The following is a 22,466-nucleotide window of genomic DNA, read 5'->3' on the forward strand; positions in this document are numbered from 1 at the left end:
CCGGAGATCTGGCCAACATGCATGTCGACGCAGCTAGCTCCGACTGATAAAGCTTGAATATAGATAGACCTTACAACGTCGACTGATGTTTTCATATTTGGAGATATATTAGTAAGGGAATTAGATCTATTGGTATATTCGTATTTCGTTTGGCTGCATGTGGTGATCAGGGAGCTTTTAGAATTCCTAGAGTCGGGTAAAAGGATGGGGAGCAAGGGGACCATATATGGCTCCCAAAGAATCTTGACGTATTTTTGTTTTTCGATTTCTAGCAGGCGTACATGATCAAATGATAAAAACTGCCTCTCTCTCTCTCTCTCTCTCTCTCTCTCTCTCTCTCTCTCTCTCTCTCTCTCTTCATTTTTATGTTGGACAATAACTTTGATTGATAATTCGATAGTGTTTCTTGCAATGTTATGTAATTTTTAACATAAGTTTAGTAAGACATAAAATGGTTATAAAAACCTTGTTAAACCTTTTTTTCCCCAAATCCTTCCACTCGGAAGGAGTACTTCTTATTTTTATGAGTTTTGTTATATACAAGTAAAGTTGCATACTAATCTGCGTACCAATACTGATTCTTTCATACTTAAAGTTTAAATTAGTACTATTTTCAATAAAATCTATTTTTTGACGAATCACAATGAATTAGTATACGTATTAGTGTACAAGTGTAATTGCAACTAAACTTTTCCTATTTTTATAGTGCAACATTAATCTTGTGCTTGCATTGAGGTTCCCTGCATGTACATCTTGAACCTGTTAATTCGACACCAATTGTGGATAGTAAGTTCATGTTAATCCACTTAATTAGATTCAAGTAATAATAGGATCGAAAGGTATACTCAAATCTTTTATAACATTTAGCATATATTGATGAAGATTTCTTTTCAGAACAAACGCATGTGATCGAGCTACCAACAACATATCTAATATTTAATTATTGATCTCTAAATTTGCTTGTACGTCATTGATAACAAAAATTTTAAACCAAGAGTACTTTACAATCATTTAGATTTCACTCATTATGAAATGAGAAATATTTTAACTACAAAAAGATTCTACAAAAATAAATTCAAACTGACGTAACTTATAAATATAGTACATTAAATTGTAAAACTACTTTATTAGATTGCAAAACTATTTTAATTATAAAATAGATCTAATATATAATATTAAATCACGTCAGTTTGTGAGTTTATTTTTGTGACTATAGCATGACTTCGATCTCTTGTGATATTATGAGCAAGAGAGATATTTTCCCTATATAATATTAATTTGTTCTTAGTCTCTGACTTTTGTCGACGGTACTGCATGAGAAATAAATAGCACTAGTATTTTATGAACTACACTTTTTTTTTTTTTTTGCACTACTGGCCACTTGAAAATGGAATTTAATCGCAGATAGTTCTTATAGGTTAAAATTAAGTAAGAGAAAAAATTGGTCCCAATCAAGGGAATATGAAATCAAACTAATTTACTATGGCAGACATCAGTTGCCATCAGTAGCATTCTACCCCACTTTAGCCTATGATCTATCTGAATGGTAAATATATCAACCAACACATCATTAGCATTCTTTTCTCACAACGGGTATTGCAGTTTTGCAATCAAAGGAACATGTCAAAGCTTCGAATGGCAGAGCAGAGAAATAGCTCAGATTCCTTTCTTGTCCAACTCATTTTACAGATTATTGCAAACCTCTACTGGATGAGGATTTATATAAACTACAGTATATTTGTTTAAAAAATGTTTGATGTTTTCACTGGTGAAATATCATCCAAGTTGAATCGAGAAATGGTACACTCTTTGGTTCAATAAACAAAATAGTTCCTTCTCCTGCTACTAAACGTCTGCAACTCTGAACCCCTGAATAATGAGCCCGAGTCAAACATTCTTCTCTAAAAACCCCAAACTACTTCCTTCCTCTGTTAAGCCTCTGCAGGTGGTAATTAATACTTCCCCAGGACTTCCTTTTATTGCTTGTCTGCAATAAATGTAATCATAAGCTTTAGAAGCACACATTGGATAGAACAATGCTAGAAGAAGCATAATCTATATCCAAGAACCAATACGAAGTATGCGAAAGAAGAAATGGTACAAACAGCTATTAACTGAAGCGGCAGAAGATACGATAAACTTGAAAATTGGATCACCTGAGAATCCATACAAGCGCTCAAAAGTTCCGTCTGCCTAACACACTTATCGTCACTGCTGTGGTTAACAGCCAAGCAGTTGAGAAATGTAATCATTTCCTTCATGCAAGGCTTGTGAAGAGAGCCAAATTTCTTTGGGTTGATATGAAGCGTACCAGCTTTACGGCCCATTGCTCTATGCTCACAACTACACATGCCCAACCAAGACAACGTTAGACTTGACCACTTCATGAAAATATATAATCAAGAACAATAATGAAAAGGAGGCACTAGAAATAATTACAATCATCAAAAAATGACACGGATAAAGAGGAAAAAAAATTGAAACAGACCAACATTTCAAGGCACTTAAATGATCACGTAACCAGATACAATCCCATTTAAGGAACTAGGAGCATGCACCATTCAGTCAAACTACATACACAGAAAGGATCTGATGCCAGACAATCAGTAAAGTCCTAACCAAAAACAAGTCGCTGAATTTTCTGCACTTCAATTGCTAACTGAGAAATTGCACTCTTTTCTTGTTGCTGAGTTTGGAGATCAGGGATTCTTACCCCACACAATCAGGGCACCAGGTACCCATGTTTAATACCCTTAAAATTCATTCACAGATGCAAAATTTCTTACATTTCTTATGGTAAATATATAACAAAATTCTAATGACGTCCGCACATCAGGGTCGTGTCAATGGTCAAATCAAACTACTCAACAGCATATTTATTGCATTCAGCTGTCAACAGAAGCAAGATACACGATCGGAAAGATGACTGAAAAGAAGTCCTTGTATCAGGGTCATGTCAACAGGTCAAACTAAACTACTCAACGGTATATTGCATTCAGCTGTCAAGGGAAGCAAACATATGATTGGAAAGATGACTGAAAAGCGGATCTGTTTCTAGAAGAGAAAACCAACTCCAGACATACTCCTCTAAAGCGCAATCACATAACTCTAAAAAATATAGTGATTCCCAGCCAAGGCTTCATAGTTAACACCTAATAACCAATATTCTACATATCTGATATCACATTCTTGTGACGGTTCCCTTTCTGCAATGCATTAGGATAAAATCTGCATTCCATTTGTTATTCAAAGGCTATCCACCCTGCCACTCTCCAAGTTAATTCAATTGATCCATGCCTCCTGAAACAAATTCTTTCACAACCTTGCAATCCCATAATATAACCCCTAAAGAGACGGGGGTGGTTATGAAATGAGATTATATAGGTATGAAATTGGCAAGGGAACCACAGACAACTTTTGTAAGGGCGTGGTTTGATGTAAGATTTTCTTGAAATTGTTTTTAAATTAAGATGAAGATTTTTAGATATAGGATTTTATGGGGTTTTATGAAAGTGGTGGGGCCTATAGGCTATAGAAATTTATATATTTCTAAGTTATACCATCATACAAACTTTCTACACTTCAGTTGTTACCTGAGAAATTTCTACATTTCTACATCATACAAATTTATGTACTTCTAAGATAGCTATGTTTTATACACATATAGGGAGTCTTAACTGCAAAGGTTTATACACATATAGGGAGTCTTATACCTTTCCTCCCCAAACACTCAAAATGTAAAGGTTTATTATTCATATTATCGAACAAAATAAAGTAAACTAGAACACTAGAACATCTTAAATAGACCTAAATGAGTTGTATTTTATAATGCAGCGAATAAAAATGCAAACTGAAGAAGTGAAAAAAATAACAGATCCAAAGCAGACAAAAAAAAGCCCCACATCGATTCAGCATCATCCGTTTCTTGTAATTCAATAGTTCTCACGGAGTAAACAGAAGAGAAGGAAGGCTATCATCTATCCATTCCTGAAAAAGAAAGAACACAACGCTGCAAGACTAAAAATCCTCCGATTGACCAGATGCCCATCTTTCCAAGTGCATACAATAAAGGGAGAGAAAAGAAATAGAAGACAGAAATTTATACCAAATAATAGGCGTATCAATATGGTTTTTCTATATTTTTTTCCAAAGTTTTATTTATATGAAAGTTTTTCATAAGACAAGTTTTCATCATGAGTAAAAGGCATTATCCCAGTAAACTGAAAATATACATCAAATACACCTAATTAAAGAGAGTGGATCAAGAGAATCCTGAAAAGTAAAACTAGAGAAACATAGATGGGCAACTATCGAATGGTAGTGTATTGAGAAAGAAACACATGAGGTCCTCCAAAGTACTTGTGCTATCTTTGAAACTTTGGTCATTTCTTTCTCTCCATATCCATCACATTAAACAGATTGGAACTATATCGTGATGTGCCAACCTGCCCTTTCCAGCACGCTAACCTATCAACCACCCATACCTACCAGCATCACCCGATCAAGCCCAAAAAGACTAAAAAATCTTGCCAAAAGTGCTAGCTAGCTACCTCACAATGAAGTAAGAGAATATCTTCGGTTTCCACATCTGCTGTAGGGAACAAAAATTATAGAAATGATTTAACTAGGAACACCCCCTCTTAAATCTGGCTTGTTGAGGGAAAAATGAGCGTATTGGCATATTCTTGTGAAAACCTGTGTAAAATAGTGTTGTAACAAGTGTTGTTGCGGAAAGGCTTGAAGATTGGCCAAAGAAAGTGACTTCGCTCGACCCTCGCTCGACGGAGCGCTCGAACGAACTTGGGCAGATTGCACCGCTCGACCCTCGCTCGACATACAGCTCGAGCGAACACAAGCAGATTCAACCGCTCGACCCTCGCTCGACACTGAGCTCGAGCGAACTCAGGCAGATTCAACCGCTCAACTCTCGCTCGACACTGAACTCGAGCGAACCCAGGCAGAGTGTGTCGCTCGACCCTCGCTCGACACTGAGTTCGAGCGAACTCAGGCAGAGTCGACCGCTCGACATGTCGCTCGAGCGAACTTAGGTAGATTGTCTCGCTCGACACTTTGCTCGAGCCAATGTTCCAGATCTCTTACAATGTAGGGTTTTGAAGCGCCTCATTTGATGGGAACTATAAATAGAACAGCTTAACTTCTGTTCTTGATGTGGAGAATCAGAGCAAAAACCCTAAAGGCCTCCAAGAACTTCTTAGAGCAAACTCTCCCCCATTTGTTTGATTCTCTCTTGGATAAACATTTCTCTACCACAACACATTCAAAATCAACTCTTACTTGAGTCCATTGAAGTGGACATTTTTGTTGGCCAGAAGAGTCTGGAGCTGCCGTTGATGCAGAGATCGAGAGGTTCTTGTGGGAAACTATAGGAAGGTCGGAGTTCCGACACTACATGTGTGTAGAGATCGAGTGGGTCACTCGTGGTGTTGCAAGCCAAGTTTAGCTACTACAAAGGTTTTGTGAGTGTCTCTAAATTGGTTGTAACAAACTAAAATTTCTATAGTGGATTTGAGGTGGTGTCTTACACCCAGAGTAGTTTTAGATTTTGAAGATGTTCTTCAAATGAGTTTCCACTTCGTGATCAAAATCATGTGTTGATTATTTGTGTTATTTGATTCATTTATTAACTGCTTGTTTGTCTAATTTTCAAAAGGCCATAAAAATTGGATTACACCTATTCACCCCCCCTCTAGGTGTAGTGTTGGGTAGAACCACTGCTTTTTCAATTGGTATCAGAGCGGGTTCACTCCGCTAGGATTTAGTTCCTGAGTGTGATTCTGCTGTAGTGGTTTAAATGGATAGGTCTCAATCACTCACATCTCCACCATATTTTGATGGAAACAACTATGCTTATTGGAAAGTGAGAATGAGAGCATTCTTGAAATCTGTGGATGAACGAGTATGGGTTTCCATAACAAATGATTGGACAAAACCAGAGGTTCTTGTTGACGGAGTTCGAACTCCCAAAAGTGTGGAAAATTACTCTAGGGATGAAATAAGTGAGTGCGGTTGGAATAGCAAAGGGCTTAATGCGATCTTTATGGCTGTATCCCAGGAAGAATTCAAACGGATATCAAAGTGTCAAAATTGCAAGGAAGCTTGGGATATTCTTGAGATTACCTATGAAGGTACCAAGGTTGTAAAGAATTCTAAGTTTCAAATGTTGACTACTAGTTTTGAAGAGTTGAGAATGAAGGATGATGAAACATTTGATGCTTTCTATGCCAAACTAAATGATATCGTCAACTCTCGCTTTAATTTAGGAGATAAAATTCCTGAGAATAGAGTTGTGAGAAAAGTTCTCAGATCTCTTCCTGAGAGATTTCGTCTTAAGGTTACGGCTATTGAGGAAAGCAAAGATGTGGATACTATGAGAATTGAAGAATTGGTGGGCTCCCTCCAAACATATGAACGTATCTTCCAATGGACAAGAAGCATAAGTCCATAGCACTCAATACTGTTAGAGAGGAGTCAGATGAGTCATCTGATGATTTGGCTATGAGTGACAAAGAAATAGCATTTTATGCTAAGAAATTCAGGAAAATGTTTGTGGCTAGAAATAAAAAGAATCAGAGCCTAGAGAAGAAAAAGTTTGAAAGATACAACAGAGGCTCTAGTTCAGGGAACAAGAATAGAAACTCTGAGAAGCACACTAGAACAAATAGAGATAAGGGTCAATCCAGTGTGCAGTGTCATGAATGCCACAGTTTTGGACACATTCGCCTGGAATGTCCAAACTACAAAAAGGCAAAAGAAAGAGCAAAAATTGAATCCCTAAGTGAGAGTGAATCAGAGTCAAGTGATTCATCAGGGAACTCTTCCCCAAAAAGAAATCTGAATTACATGGCATTCACTGTCTCGGTAGATAGCAAGAGTCAACACAGTGAAAATGTGTCGGATGACGAGAGCAAGTCTGGAAATGAATCTGAATATGAAGTTTATGAGAAGTTATACAAGGAATGTGTTAAATTGAGGAAACTCAACAAAATGCACATTGAAGAGATAGACTTCATTACAATGAAGAAAGTGTTTAAAATGAAGAAAGTGTTTCTGGAAGATGAGTTAAAAACTCATGAAAGTGAGATAACCTTGCTGAAAGAAAAGCTGAAATCCTTCTCCAACGGGAAATAAAAGTTGGATGAAATCCTAAGTTTTGGAAAGTCCCCTAGTGACAAGAGTGGACTAGGATATGATGCAGTAAACTCTGAAACTGCAACCACCTCAAAGGTCTCCCACAAAAAAGAGAAGAAGATTGTTTGTTTGTGAATCAGCAGTGAATGGAAAGACTAACCCATCTGACAAGGGCAAGAAATCATCTCATGTCCAAATGGATGTTCTGTCTCATGTGAAACCAAAAACTAGAAATGCAAGACCCATTTGTCATCACTGTAGTAAAACAGGTCATGTTGTAACGGAGTGTTTTAAGCTGAAAAGATACATCGCATATGAACATGCACCTTCTCAAAGCAAAAGTATGCACCCTCCAAACATGGGTAAACGTCTCATAACTGCTCCTAAGTATACCTCTTCATTTAGGAGACAAAGAGATAGCAAAGAAAACTATGTGTGTCATAATTGTGGTAGGGCTGGCCACATCCGACCAAATTGCTATGAGTTTAGGAAGAATCACATGAAAAATAGAGATAGACAACCAAGAAGAGGGCATCTGAATCTTTGGAGTCAAGTCATGGCCTTAGCTAGGCAGAATGAGATGCTGAATGTCAAGTTAGACCAACTGTTAACTACCAAAAAAGGCGGTTCTCCAAAAGTTAGAAAGATGTGGGTCAGAACTGGAGAAAGAAACACATGTCATGTGGCACACATTGCTCTAAAGACTAGAGACACATATGTGTGGTACCTTGATAGTGAATGCTCACGTCACATGTCAGGTGATAGAAGTTTGTTTAAAACTGTTGAGGAATACAAGTGTGGAACAGTAACTTTCGGAGATGGTGGAAAAGCTGATATAATTGGAAAAGGTAAAATTGATATACCTGGACTACCCGTCTTGAGGGAAGTACTGTTTGTTGATGGATTAAAAGCAAATCTCCTCAGCATAAGTCAAATGTGTGACAATATTGCTGAGGTTCGCTTTTCAAAAGAAAAATGCATTGTTTCAGATAATGATGGAAACTGCATGATGCAGGGAACGAGGACATCTGAAAATTGTTATGGCATCACTCCTAATTTTCAATATAGTTGCAACAGTGCTAAGAGTGAGGCAACAGACCTGTGGCACCAAAGACTTGGACATGTGAATCATAAAAATCTGTCCAAGATTGCCAAGAAAGATATGGTAATAGGGTTGCCTGAGCTGGGTAAAGTGGAGACTCCTGTGTGTGGGTCATGTCAATTGGGAAAACAAGTCAGAACAGCTCACAAGAAAACTACGGCTATCCTAACTGAACAACCTTTGGAGTTATTGCACATATATTTTATGGGACCCTCTAGAACTGAAAGCCTGGGGGGAAAGAGATACATACTGGTAATGGTGGATGACTTCACCAGATATTCATGGGTGGAATTTCTGAGAGAGAAAGCTGAAGCTCCTAATGTGATTAAAATCTTGTGCAAGAAGCTTCAAAATGAGCAAGGAAAGGTAATAGTCAAAATTAGGAGCGATCATGGAAGAGAATTTGACAATTCAAATCTTGAGAGTTTCTGTGACGAAGAGGGCATCAGTCAAGAATTTTCTGCCCCTATCACTCCACAGCAAAATGAAGTGGTCGAAAGAAAGAACAGGGTGATTAAAGAAATGGCTCGAGTCATGATACACAGTAAGAATGTTCCTACCCATTTCTGGGGAGAAGCTGTGAACACAGCATGTCATATTGTGAATAGAGTCTATCCGAGATCAAACACTTCCAAAACACCATATGAACTGTGGAAAGGAAAGAAACCAAATGTGAAGTACTTCAAGGTGTTTGGAAGCCAATGCTACATTTTGAGAGACAGGGAAAACTTAGCTAAGTTTGACCCCAAAAGTGATGAAGGGATTTTTCTTGGATACTCTAGAAACAGTCGTGCGTATAGATACTACAATCTGCACACCAGAACTAATAGAGTCCATAAATGTGGTAGTGAATGATGCTCCTGAAGAGAAATTGAATAAAGATGAGCCATCTCACTTACCAAGTGGAACTGAAAGAGAAGATAGTGATGCAGTAAGGGAAAACTTGGAGTCCGCATCAAATGAAAAGATAAGAAGCCAAAAGGAGCCTTCTTCAAGAGTAAAGTTGAATCATCCCCAAGAAAATATCATAGGAAACATAGATAAAGGGATGAGACTAAAAAGGAAAGTGATAAATCAATTGGCTCACTCAAGTTACATCTCACAAATTGAGCCAAAAAGGGTCGAAGAAGCCTTAAGTGACGAGAATTGGTTAAATGCGATGCATGACGACATAAATCAATTTGTGAGGAACAATGTGTAGTACTTGGTGCCAAGATCAGAAAGTCACAATGTGGTAGGCACAAAATGGATTTTCAAGAATAAGTCTGATGAGAATGGAATCATTGTGCGAAATAAAGCAAGACTGGTTGCTCAAGGGTATGCCCAGATGGAGGGTATAGACTTCGATGAGACTTTCGTTCCGGTTGCCAGACTTGAGTCAATTCGAATTTTGCTGAGCATCGCTTGTCATATGTGCTTCAAACTCTATCAAATGGATGTCAAGAGTGCTTTTCTGAATGGAGTTCTCCAAGAAGAAGTATATGTTAAACAACCAAAGGGTTTCAAGGATCCAAAATATCCTAGTCATGTCTACAGGCTGAAGAAAGCTCTTTATGGCCTAAAATAGGCTCCCAGAACTTGGTATGAAAGACTAACTTCCTATTTGGAGAACCACAAGTTTTTGAGAGGAAGTGTTGATAGGACATTATTCATCAGAAAAGCTGGAGAAGACATAACAATTGCTCAAATCTATGTGGATGACATTGTTTTTGGATCTTCCATTGACACTCTGGCTCTTAAGTTTGCTGATGAGATGAAGAATGAATTTAAGATGAGCATGGTAGGTGAACTAACCATTTTCTTGGGACTCCAAGTAAAACAGTTGAATGATGGGTTATTCATATCTCAATCCAAATATGCAAAAGATCTTATCACAAAATTTGGATTAGATGGCAAGAGCCATGCTAGAACTCCCATGAGCACTAGTGTTAAGCTAAGCGCTGATCTGTTAGGCAAGGATGTTGAGCAATCCTTGTATAGGAGCATGATTGGGAGTTTGTTGTATCTCACTGCAAGTAGACCAGACATTGCCTTTAGTATTGGGGTGTGTGCTAGATTTCAAGCCAATCCAAAAGAATCACATTTGATAGCTGTCAAACGCATACTTTGTTATGTGAATGAGACAATTAACTATGGGATTTGGTATTCTAGAGACTCTAACACTAAACTTGCAGGCTATTCAGATGCTGATTGGGCAGGTAATGCAGATGATAGGAAAAGCACCTCTGGTGGGTGTTTCTATGTTGGGACGAATTTGGTAGCCTGGATGAGTAAGAAACAAAACTCAATTTCCATGTCCACGGCTGAGGCTGAATACATTGCTGCAGGGAGTTGTTGCACGCAATTGTTGTGGATGAAGCAAATGCTATGTGACTATGGCATTGCCCAAGGTGTGATGAGCGTCTATTGTGACAAAACCTCTAACCTATACATATGACTTAATCCTAGCACACCCAACTAGATCCATATTCTTGTACATGTTGAAATATTTCTGCACACGCTTAGCAAACGGTTAAACATACCCATTCACATATGCACAAAAACATATTTGCAATTCTCAAATCATAATTCATGAACAGTCATGTCAAGTACAGGTTTTAGAAAAGAAATATTTCATTAAGCAACAAATCAGAGATTGAGTTCAAGAAATATTAGTCAAACAACAGCAGCTAACAAGAGATATAATTTAACAGACATAACCAAAAGCTGTTGTTTCAAAAAAAAATGTGTTAGTACAAGTAACACTCCACACTCCCCCTGAGTTAATACTACTATACTACTCCCCCTCAACAATATCTCCCCCTTTTTGTCACAAGAGGCCAAGGGTCTCAATCATTACCATCGGCATCCTCATTGAGCTGCCTCTCGATGTCGTTGAAGCGTTGAGTCATAAGTTGCTGCAGGTTATCAATTTTCATATCAAGGCTGTGAACCGTGGCATCAAGGCGGGCTAGATACTCAAGTACCTGCTGAAGACTGGGCTCCGACGAACCGGGGGCTAAGGAGGATGGCTGAGAGCTGGATGGGGCCGAGGTAGACGGCTGAGAACTAGATGGTCGGGAGCTCGAAGGCTGAGAGGAGGGAGCGGGAGGGTGCTCAACACGGAGAGGGTGTGGAGTTGTGTGAGCACGACTCAGCTGGACCGTCCTACGACCAATAGGAGCCTTAAGTGCAATTCTAGGCTCCTGAGGATGTAAAGTAACAGACTGGGAGAGAGCCAGTCGGGTGATTAGACACGGTAAGGGCAAACCAGTCCGTGTTTTGGAGGACCGATACGCCTCAATAACAACCCGACACAAAAAACTTCCTAGATCAATGGAGACACCATTGATCAAGGCATACAGTAGAAGGACACGATCAAGACCCACATCACTATTATGATCAGTAGGATCTAAGTTCGTAAGAACAATCCTACTGAGAATGAGGTGGTCAGGAGTAAAACGAGCAGTTGAAATAGGGGTTGTCCCTTCCCAACTACTAGGCCGACCACAAAGACAACTAGCAATGACTTGTGGACTGGGAGGAGATGTCCGTGAGTAGGGAAACTCGGGATAGGACACACGAGGGGCATTTAACAGAGTCGCTATCATGTCCGGAGTTACTCGGAAAACAACGTTCCGGAGACTGACTTCAAACGAGTTATCAACAGACACGTCATGAATGTTGGAATAAAACTCCCTAACCAACTCCACAGAAGGAGTGGGATGACCAGTGGTCAATGCCTGCCACTGACGAGACTCAAAAATGCGGAGAATGATAGTCTCGGTAAGCTCACCTAAGGCCACTTCATGCTCGACTATGGGAGTACGATGCGAGAAGTTCTGAGAATACAATTCCTGGGCTTGGGCACTATGGAAGTGAGCTTGAGTGGGTGCAGGGGGGTTTTGGCGAGGACGAACATGTCGAGACATGGTTTCGGCTATAGACATAGTCAAAGACGTTAGACAAGACTAAGGCAATGCAAAGACGTGATGAATGCATGCATGCTGACACAACAATGCCAACCGACAATGTAGGACTTGGTGCATGCCCTATCTATTTCATGTCTGTTGGCATAGCATTGTCCCCACATTTATTTCATGTCTATCATAGGTTTGGGACATCGTTTAACTAAGCTTGCATTGGGTTTGAGGGTATTTTAATTTAGAAGTGGCGTTGGCTTGCAAATGATTGGCATTAGCATGCATGTTGATCATGCACATGAGTTGGCATTGGCATGCATATGGGACACTTTGGACTAGGCATTTATCATTGTTTTGAAAAATGAAGAGTGGCATAGGGCATGCACCAACTCTTACACTGTCGGTTGGCATTGTTGTGTCAGCATGCATGCATTCATCACGTCTTTACATTGCCTTAGCCTTGTCTAACGTCTTTGAATCTGTCTACAACCGAGACATTGTCTCGAACTGTTCGTCCTCACCAAAACCCCCTGCACCTGCTCAAGCTCACTTCCATAGTGCCTTTAGCCCAGGAGTTGTATTCTTAGAACTTCTCGCATCGTACTCCCATAGTCGAGCATGAAGTGGCCTTAGGTGAGCTTACCGAGACTATCATTCCCCGCATTTTTGAGTTTCGTCAGTGGCAGGCATTGACCACTGGTCATCCCACTCCTTCTGTGGAGTTGGTTAGGGAGTTTTACTCCAACATTCATGACGTGTCTGTTGATGACTCGTTTGAAGTCAAATCTCCGGAACGTTGCTTTCCGAGTAACTCCGGGCATAATAGCGACTCTGCTAAATGCCCATCGTGTGTCCTATCCTAAGTTTCCCTACTCACGGACATCTCCTCCCAGTCCACAAGTCATTGCTAGTTATCTTTGTGGTCGACCTAGTAGTTTGGAAGGGACAACCCCTATTTCAACTGCTCGTTTTACTCCTAATCACCTCATTCTCAATAGGATTGTTCTTACGAACTTAGATCCTACTGGTCATAATAGTGATGTGGGTCTTGACCGTACCCTTCTGCAGTATGCCTTGATCAATAGTGTCTCCATTGATCTAGGAAGTTTTTTGTGTCGGGTTATTATTGAGGCGTATCGGTCCTCCAAAACACGGACTGGTTTGCCCTTACCGTGTCTAATCACCCGACTGGCTCTCTCCCAGTCTGTTGCTTTACATCTTCAGGAGCCTAGAATTGCACTTAAGGCTCCTATTGGTCGTAGGACGATCCAGCTGAGTCGTGCTCACACAACTCCATACCCTCTCCGTGTTGAGCACCCTCCCGCTCCCTCCTCTCAGCCTTCGAGCTCCCGACCATCTAGTTCTCAGCCGTCTACCTCGGCCCCATCTAGCTCTCAGCCATCCTCCTCAGCCCCCAGTTCGTCGGAGCCCAGTCTTTAGCAGGTACTTAAGTATCTAGCCCGCCTTGACGCCACGGTTCACAGCCTTGATGTGAAAATTGATAACCTACAGCAACTTGTGACTCAACGCTTCAACGACATCGAGAGGCAGCTCAATGAGGATGATGAGGATGCCGATGGTGATAATTGAGACCCTTGGCCTCTTGTGACAAAAAGGGGGAGATATTGTTGAGGGGGAGTAGTATAGTAGTATTAACTCAGGGGGAGTGTGGAGTGTTACTTGTACTAACACATTTTTTTTGGGAACAACAGCTTTTGGTTATGTCTGTTAAATTATATCTCTTGTTAGCTGCTGTTGTTTGACTAATGTTTCTTGAACTCAATCTCAGATTTGTTACTTAATGAAATATTTCTTTTCTAAAACCTATACTTGACATGACTGTTCATGAATTATGATTTGAGAATTGCAAATATGTTTTTGTGCATATGTGAATGGGTATGTTTAACCGTTTGCTAAGCGTGTGTAGAAATATTTCAACATGTTCAAGAATATGGATCTAGTTGGGTGTGCTAGGATTAAGCCATATGTATAGGTTAGAGGTTTTGTCACAGAAATGCCAAAGGAGGAGATTGTTGAGGGAAAAATGAGCGTATTGGCATATTCTTGTGAAAACCTGTGTAAAATAGTGTTGTAACAAGTGTTGTTGCGGAAAGGCTTGAAGATTGGTCAAAGAAAGTGACTTCGCTCGACCCTCGCTCGACGGAACGCTCGAGCGAACTTGGGCAGATTGCACCGCTCGACCCTCACTCGACATATAGCTTGAGCGAACACAGGCAGATTCAACCGCTCGACCCTCTCTCGACACTGAGCTCGAGCGAACTCAGGCAGATTCAACCGCTCAACCCTCGCTCGACACTGAGCTCGAGCGAACCTAGGTAGAGTGTGTCGCTCGACCCTCGCTCGACACTGAGCTTGAGTGAACTCAGGCAGAGTCGACTGCTCGATACTCGCTCGACATGTCGCTTGAGCGAACTTAGGCAGATTGGTCAAAGAAAGTGACTTCGCTCGACCCTCGCTCGACGGAACGCTCGAGCGAACTTGGGCAGATTGCACCGCTCGACCCTCACTCGACATATAGCTTGAGCGAACACAGGCAGATTCAACCGCTCGACCCTCTCTCGACACTCAGCTCGAGCGAACTCAAGCAGATTCAACCGCTCAACCCTCGCTCGACACTGAGCTCGAGCGAACCTAGGTAGAGTGTGTCGCTCGACCCTCGCTCGACACTGAGCTTGAGTGAACTCAGGCAGAGTCGACTGCTCGATACTCGCTCGACATGTCGCTTGAGCGAACTTAGGCAGATTGTCTCGCTCGACACTTCGCTCGAGCCAATGTTCCAAATCTCTTACAATGTAGGGTTTTGAAGCGCCTCATTTGATGGGAACTATAAATAGAACAGCTTAACTTCTGTTCTTGGTGTGGAGAATCAGAGCAAAAACCCTAAGGGCCTCCAAGAACTTCTTAGAGCAAACTCTCCCCCATTTGTTTGATTCTCTCTTAGATAAACATTTCTCCACCACAACACATTCAAAATCAACTCTTACTTGAGTCCATTGAAGTGGACATTTTTGTTGGCCGGAAGAGTCTGGAGCTGCCGTTGATGCAGAGATTGAGAGGTTCTCGTGGGAAGCTATAGGAAGGTCAGAGTTCCGACACTACATGCATGTAGAGATCGAGTGGGTCACTCGTGGTGTTGCAAGCCAAGTTTAGCTACTACAAAGGTTTTGTGAGTGTCTCTAAATTGGTTGTAACAAACTAAAATTTCTATAGTGGATTTGAGGTGGTGTCTTACACCCAGAGTGGTTTTAGATTTTGAAGATGTTCTTCAAATGAGTTTCCACTTCGTGATCAAAATCATGTGTTGATTATTTGTGTTATTTGATTCATTTATTAACTGCTTGTTTGTCTAATTTTCAAAAGGCCATAAAAATTGGATTACACCTATTAACCCCTCCTCTAGGTGTAGTGTTGGGTAGAACCACTGCCTTTTCATGGCTCAATGCATCTTGTCTTCTCCACCTTGTCCCACTCAAAAGAGAATACGAACAAGCAGAAAATGAGGTAAAAAGAGATCCACCTCCCGATCCCGTCCACTCTAATAAATTCCACTTCTCATTGAGGAGAACCATTTGAAAGCTGTAAAATTTCTGCCAACAACTATGCACCTTAACCCAAGCAAACGTTGCGTAACATTATGCAGCATACATTCATAACAATGAAGCAATCCGAATCCATTGTGTCAAACATGTGGTAGTCTAGCCAGCAACTCATATTTAGTATCTGAATTTGAGAGTATAAAGTGAGGTGAATCTCTATGGTTCCATGAGTATGCACGAGTAAACAATGAAAAGCATATGGGGAAGCAAAAGCAGAGCAACAGTTACATTGGCATGAAAGTCAACACCTACTCGGACTAGCTTTTCACCCATAGCTTAAAGAGTGAGAAGAAGACTAAAAGCTGGCCATATGGCTATACAAGGAATAAACTAATTGGATGCAAGTATTCGAAGCAAACTTCTAGAGTAACGATAATTGGGTTAAGCCTGTGATTAGTCCATTGTCAATCCTCGCATATTAACCTATAAAGAAATTCTCGCATATAAAATACCCCTTAGATCAAGAAAGTGAACAGCTTTTTGTCTAATTCTTTTTTTACTAATCAATCCAAAACCACTTCTTATAAACAGTGGAATGAAAGAATAAAAATACTAATTTCAATCATGGCAATCCTTGTCAACCACAGCTAGCACTGTTCACCCAACCGACCCGAAAAGGTTCACTCCCGAACAAACAGTTCCAAGCTGATTATGTATATCAATATTTCAAACCCAAACCCAATTCCGAAAAAGCAGGTTTTCGGATCCGACCAGATTCCGATGGTGTGTTTTACCTAATTACTCCATTATTATTCGTTGATTCTTTTGTTATTTTCCTGAGAAACCCAGTCCTCCACGCATTTAGCAAGTTATCTGCACCTCTACACACACAAGTCCACAACCTACGTACACAGCTTCTCTCACAAACAGAAAGTTAATTTGCTCATTTCCCCCATCTTCTTCCCAAATCCACCGTCATTGCAAATCCCACCATGTCTTCCACTTCCTATAAGCAATTTATTGACGAAGATAATGATGAGATAACACCCTTTTTCCAATATCATCGAAAGGGGAGATTGTGCTCCTCTCCTCTCTAAGCGCAAACCCATTTCAGTCAAATGAGGTTATTATTAGTCTCATCCAACAAAATTATCCAACCCAAAAGTTCCCAAATCCAACAGCCACCATATAAACCCTAACTCTTAACACCTCATATAATCAACCCACCAAATCAGATAAAGCCAAGACAACTCAAACAATCCAGAAAATAACATACCAAGAGGTCAAGAGAGAGATTGGCAGAGTTTGTGGCTGAGAAGGGAGGAGGCGACACATGACAATGGCCAATGGGGGATGGAGAACTGAGAAAGTTAGGACAGCACAGCAGCAGGGAATCAGGGATGGAGAACTGAGGAACTTCCTACGGCGATCCAAGTAGGAGATGACTTACGACAATGGCCAATGGGGGATGGAAAACTAAGGAACTTCCTATGGTGATTCGAGTAGGAGGCGATGGATGACAATGACCAATGGGGGATGGAGAACTGAGAAAGTTAGGACAGCACCACAGCAGGGAATCAGGGATGGAGAACTAAGGAACTTCCTATGGTGATTTGAGTAGGAGGCAACACGGACGCACGAAATGGGGATGGAGAAGTAGAACTGAGATTATGACTTCTGAGAGTGACGAAAGTCTGAGAATTTGAGAAAGTTAGGGGCTTAGGGCAGTAGGACTCAACGGGAACTTTTGGAGGTTTAGGGACTTTAGTCTGAATTTAACGACGTCGTTCAATATCATTCGGGTAGGCTATAAATTATGAAAAGAACTGCAAGTCATTCCAGCATTCACAACTCCTTAATTGATGCAAGCCTCTTCCATACAAAAAATATTTCAAAATAATGTAGTTTTCCAGGGAAAAAAAAAAGGGGGGAGGGGGGGGGGGGAAATTTGATTTGGGCATCCATACAATGCAGCTCACATTTTTTTATGCAAATAAACCATATCAAACATTTAGATTGGAAATATAGCGGGGGAACAAAGGAGAATGAAGAGCAGATAAATTACAGGGTTGGTGGCTGTGATCGTAGAGCTGAGAGATCCAAAGGGAGCACTAGTGCTTGGTGTGCAGATTAAAATGCATCTCTCTTTCCTTTTGGTCCCTTAGGTTTTTGCAGCTGGAGATGGAGCTCTGCCATCCAAAGTTTTGAATTCCGTTCCAGTTGAGGTATTGGAACGGAATATTTTGGTACCAGTATGTTTTGGTATATTGTTTTGGGATAGTCTTTAAATGGATAAGTTATATATATATTTATATTTATATATAAAAAAAACTATAGCAAGTTAGCAAAAGTGCCAATATTTCATTGTATATAATGAGCAAGCAAACTAACAGCACAACAGAAAGGCTTCAATAAAATCAGCTGTTTGTATTTCCAAAACCGACCACAAAAGCATGCACATCCATCTCAATACATATCAAAAGGGGGGTCTCCGATCTATAAAGTTACACTTAATAACTTAATACCTGACTTATAATTAACTTAATACCTGTGGGTTTTGTTCGGCTAAAGCATTCTATGATGGAAAAGGTGTCTTTCCACCACTAATGAAGTTATTCATATTTCTAAAGGATGCTGGCATAAGTTGCTAATACTTTAGAAATGACCTCTCACTAAATCATTTGATTTTCATTTTCCTATCTGTCAAACACTCAAGATAATTTCCTTGCACCTTATTTCCTTGTGCCAAACACAGCCACAATGATATTTTTATTTCATATTTACAGTAACTGGAGACACAAATTGAGTTGACTCAGAGGTTTACTTTTTCCTGACACAAATAAGGTTATTCTCAGCTTCTTCTTACTGGAACTAGTGGGCATGAAGCACATGGTGCCAGATTTTAGTCGAAAAATAGGAAAATATAGTATGACATAGAATTTTTCCACCCCAAATAATTCCTCTTCTTCATCATCACTAACATCAACATCTTGATTAACTAAATCCACTAATTTATAGAGCCTTAAACCAAACACATGAATTTAGCTTAGAAAGATGTTGTCCTGTATATGATACAGAAATTCCCAATGTTGCAAAACAGATGCTAGAATTGGAATTGCTGTGTTAAAAACTTATTACCTACGGTGTGGAGTGGACATTGGAGTGTGGAGACGTCAACCTGCGGCGGAGGAACACAAGTTGCGGCTGAATGCCCCCTGCGATTGTTGTCTCCACTCTCCGACGACCGGCGCTAACGCCACCTCTAGACCGTCGCAGCTGCTGTTTCTCCGTCGAAGCTCGGTCTGCTCGTGTTTTTCGATACGCTCCATCGCAACGTGTTCCTCAGCTGCAACTTGTTTTCCTTCGCCGCAGGTTGACGTCTCCACACTCCACCGTCCACTCCACACCGCAACTTGTGAGATTTGCCTATTGCTGGCTCCTGCTCTTTGCAACTCCCCACTAAATTTTCCCTAAAAAATCTAGAGCTTTCTGTTCAGAAGTGAAGATAATAACAAGTGGTAACTTTTACAGAGCAAATAATGGATGAGTCAAAGTGTTGGATGAAGAGTTTGCAAGGATAAATACTAAAAGACTAAAAGTAGATTAAAAGTATACTTCTATTCCATTTCCGTGATCTGATCTATCAACCGAAGTTTTTATATTTCAACCATCCCAAGCGAAATGCAATGTTGATCAGAAAAGCATCCAAAGAACAAAATTATAAACTTAATACCTCGGAATGTCGGCGAGGATCTGTGGAGGAATCAGAGATGAGAGTCTGGGAGAGGGCTGCGGCCTGCATGCAGGGGACTGGGATGGGCTAAGTGCAGGGGACTGGGGGAGGGGCAGAGATGAGTCTGAGTCTCTCAGAGAGGGGCTGGAGGCAACCCTAAAAGCACTAAAACGACGCCGTTTGCAAAGTTTTGGGATTGGACATTGGGCTTTTGGTCATTGGTCTGGGCTCCGTTTTTGGACTTTTTTGGTCAGCTGGGCTTTTTTCGATACATATATATCTATATCTATACTTACACATAAAGTGCTAATCACTTATCTACAATATTTTCGTCTAACTTTTTTTCCTATTTATCCTTAATTTTATCAGGCAATTACGGTGGCTTCCTTTCATTTTTACTTTTATTTTACCGACAGTTATTTTGGTCTTTATACATTCTCACCGACTGATTTAAGTTTTTCTATTTTATTTTCAATTTTATCCCTTAATTTTATTGTTCAGTTCATTATCTTTAGTGTCGTTTTGCTTCATCAACTTTATTTTAATGTCTTTTTATAGTTAAAACTTATCATTTTGTCTGTCAAATTCAATCAAATTGAAATTTAAATGTTAATGTTTCTTTCATTCCGTATCTTGTGCTCACTACTCTCTATATTATAACTTTTAAAACAAAAATATCCTAGACGAAGTTACTCGTGAATCTCAGCAGTTGTAGGTATGTTCTTATTCTTTCTTTCAGTATTGTAAGAATGAATTGTATTGTATGTATGAATTTATTACAGTATCTAATTAGATGATATGCATATCCAAATGCATCACAGCAAAAAAAAAAAAAAATGGAAAGAAGATAAAAAGTATATTTGCATATTCACATCTGTATTTTACAGAAAGTAAACCCAATAAAAAAATCAAACCCATCATTCAAATTCCATCTTCTGATTTGTTCGTATGTACTGAGAACACAAAAAAAAAACCAATTAGAGTGAAAAAAGAAAATCCAGTTGTTTCGAAATTTTTGAAAAAAAAAACCCATCAAATTGAAAAAAATTGGTCTGTAAATGTGAAAAATAGAAACCTACTATACATCAATCGCAAAACAAAGGAAAAATACACCCAAACAAAGTGCCTCAATAAACCCAAAAAATACACGCAAATGAAATACACACGTAAACAAAATACACCCAAACAAAGTGCCTCAATACAACCAAATAATACACAAACGAAAAAAATATCACCTTCAGATGCCATCGAGAAAAAAAAAATTTTGAGGGAGAGGGCATGTGAGGGAGAGAGGGAGCTCAATGTGGGCTGGGGAAGGTGGGTATGGCCAAAGCGTGGAGGTTCGACGTGGTCGTCAGCTGCGACGCGCAGCCATAGGCAATGGATTAGAGTCGCGATGCGAGGGAGACATCCCAACCACGATACATCCCAGTGTCATGACCCAACAAAACAAACAGATTCCAGAGACAAACAGAGACCCAACAAACAACAGATCCAACCGAGAAACTCAAAAATATTCATCAAAAAATAAAAAATAAAAAAAATAACCACCCAAACGGAGTGCCTTAATACACACGAGAGGGTGAAATAAACCTGAAACTGCTCTTGACATTAAGATCCCATCGATAGAAAAGAAAGGGGATGAACAAAAATAATTCAAAAAACACCACCACAAGAAAGAAAAACAGATTTAACATGCAGCTGAGAAACCCGAAAAAAAAAACTCTACAACTGAGAAACCCAAAAAAACACTCCCTTTGAATAAAGAAAAAACTCATTCAAAAATAAAATTTTAGAAATTTACCCTTTTCTTCAAACGCAACGACAGAGAGGCTGTGAGGGAAGAGTGGTTGTCACCAGCTAGGCGCGACCAACGTGACGATGGTGGCTCACGACAGTAAAAAAGAAAAAACAAACAAAAAAAATGTAAGAGAAGGAGAAAAACGGGGGTGGGGAAGAAGAAACAGAGAGAGAGAATAGAAGGGGGCCAGGGAAGAAGACTCGAAGAACGACAGGGGGCCAAAGGAGAGAGAGAGAGAGAGAGAGAGAGAGAGAGAGAGAGAGAGAGAGAGAGAGAGAGAGAGAGGGGGGGCGGGGAAGAAGACTCTTGAAGGGGGAGGGGCGGGACGTTTAAAGAGCTTTTATAGTTAGAGTTTTGTGGTGTGAAACGGCGCCGTTTTGGTTAGGGATGGGGCGGGTTGAAGGGGTTTAAAATGATTAATTTCGGGCTTAGATCAATTAAGTTTTTTTTTTTTTTTTTTTTTTTTTTTTTTTTTTTTTTTTTTATAAATAAAACAAATACATTATTATATGTTTGTATATTTAGCTACTAGGACATAGTTCATCTAAATTTTTTCACTTAATATTTCAATTTTACATATAATTCTATTAACAATTTAAAATATGAAAAATTAAATTTAAAATATTGTCAAATTTTATTTGTCTTGATTATATATTAATAATTAATTATGGATTTAATAATAATGTTTATGAAAATTTTTCATTGCTTATGTATTAGTATATAGTTCGTTTAAATTTTTTCACTTAATGTGTACATTTTGCATAAAATTTTATTAACAATTTAAAATGTTTTTTCTCTTAAATTTAAGTTTTAAATTTTTCTACTTAATATAGCAATTCTACATAAAATTATATTAAGATTTTAAAACGTAAAAAAAAATTGAAATGTTGTAAAATTTTATTTGTTTTAATTTATATATTAATAATTATTGTAAATTTAATGATAATGTTTATAAAACAATTTCATTATTTAAGTATTAGCAAATAGTTCATTTAAATTGTTTGAATTCATATATGAGTTTTAAATAAAATTCTGTTGAGAATTTAAAATGTTTTAAAATTCTATTTGTTTTAATTTATATAATAATAAGTTTTGCAAATTTAATAATAATATTTATAAAAAACATTTCAATTAAGTGATGTGTTATGAAAAAATATTAAAAATAATGTGTAAGTTGGGACTTGTTGTGCAGTAGGGGAAAATAGAAAAAACAAATTGTAAA

General features: G+C 39.2%; 1 protein-coding gene across 7 annotated transcripts; it reads right to left on the minus strand.

Annotated features, from left to right (window-relative positions):
• Positions 1-1,602: 1,602 nt before the first annotated feature.
• On the minus strand, positions 1,603-19,637 carry LOC122291994. 7 transcript variants are annotated; one of them, XM_043100113.1, is made up of 4 exons: positions 19,444-19,593; positions 18,849-19,189; positions 2,157-2,343; positions 1,603-1,987 (listed from the first exon to the last, which is right to left on the minus strand). In XM_043100113.1, exons 2-4 carry the CDS (start codon positions 18,866-18,868, stop codon positions 1,916-1,918), a joined length of 279 nt encoding a protein of 92 aa, XP_042956047.1. In that variant the 5' UTR covers positions 18,869-19,189; positions 19,444-19,593; the 3' UTR covers positions 1,603-1,915. The 7 variants fall into 7 exon arrangements, with proteins under 7 accessions (XP_042956047.1, XP_042956048.1, XP_042956052.1 ...); XM_043100114.1 differs by having other exon boundaries at positions 18,849-19,199; positions 19,444-19,592; XM_043100118.1 differs by lacking the exon at positions 18,849-19,189 and adding an exon at positions 3,903-3,987 and having other exon boundaries at positions 19,444-19,585.
• Between the last annotated feature and the right edge of the window lie 2,829 nt (positions 19,638-22,466).

The sequence above is a fragment of the Carya illinoinensis genome, chromosome 13, assembly GCF_018687715.1.
Source record: "Carya illinoinensis cultivar Pawnee chromosome 13, C.illinoinensisPawnee_v1, whole genome shotgun sequence".
NCBI classification, from domain to species: domain Eukaryota; kingdom Viridiplantae; phylum Streptophyta; class Magnoliopsida; order Fagales; family Juglandaceae; genus Carya; species Carya illinoinensis.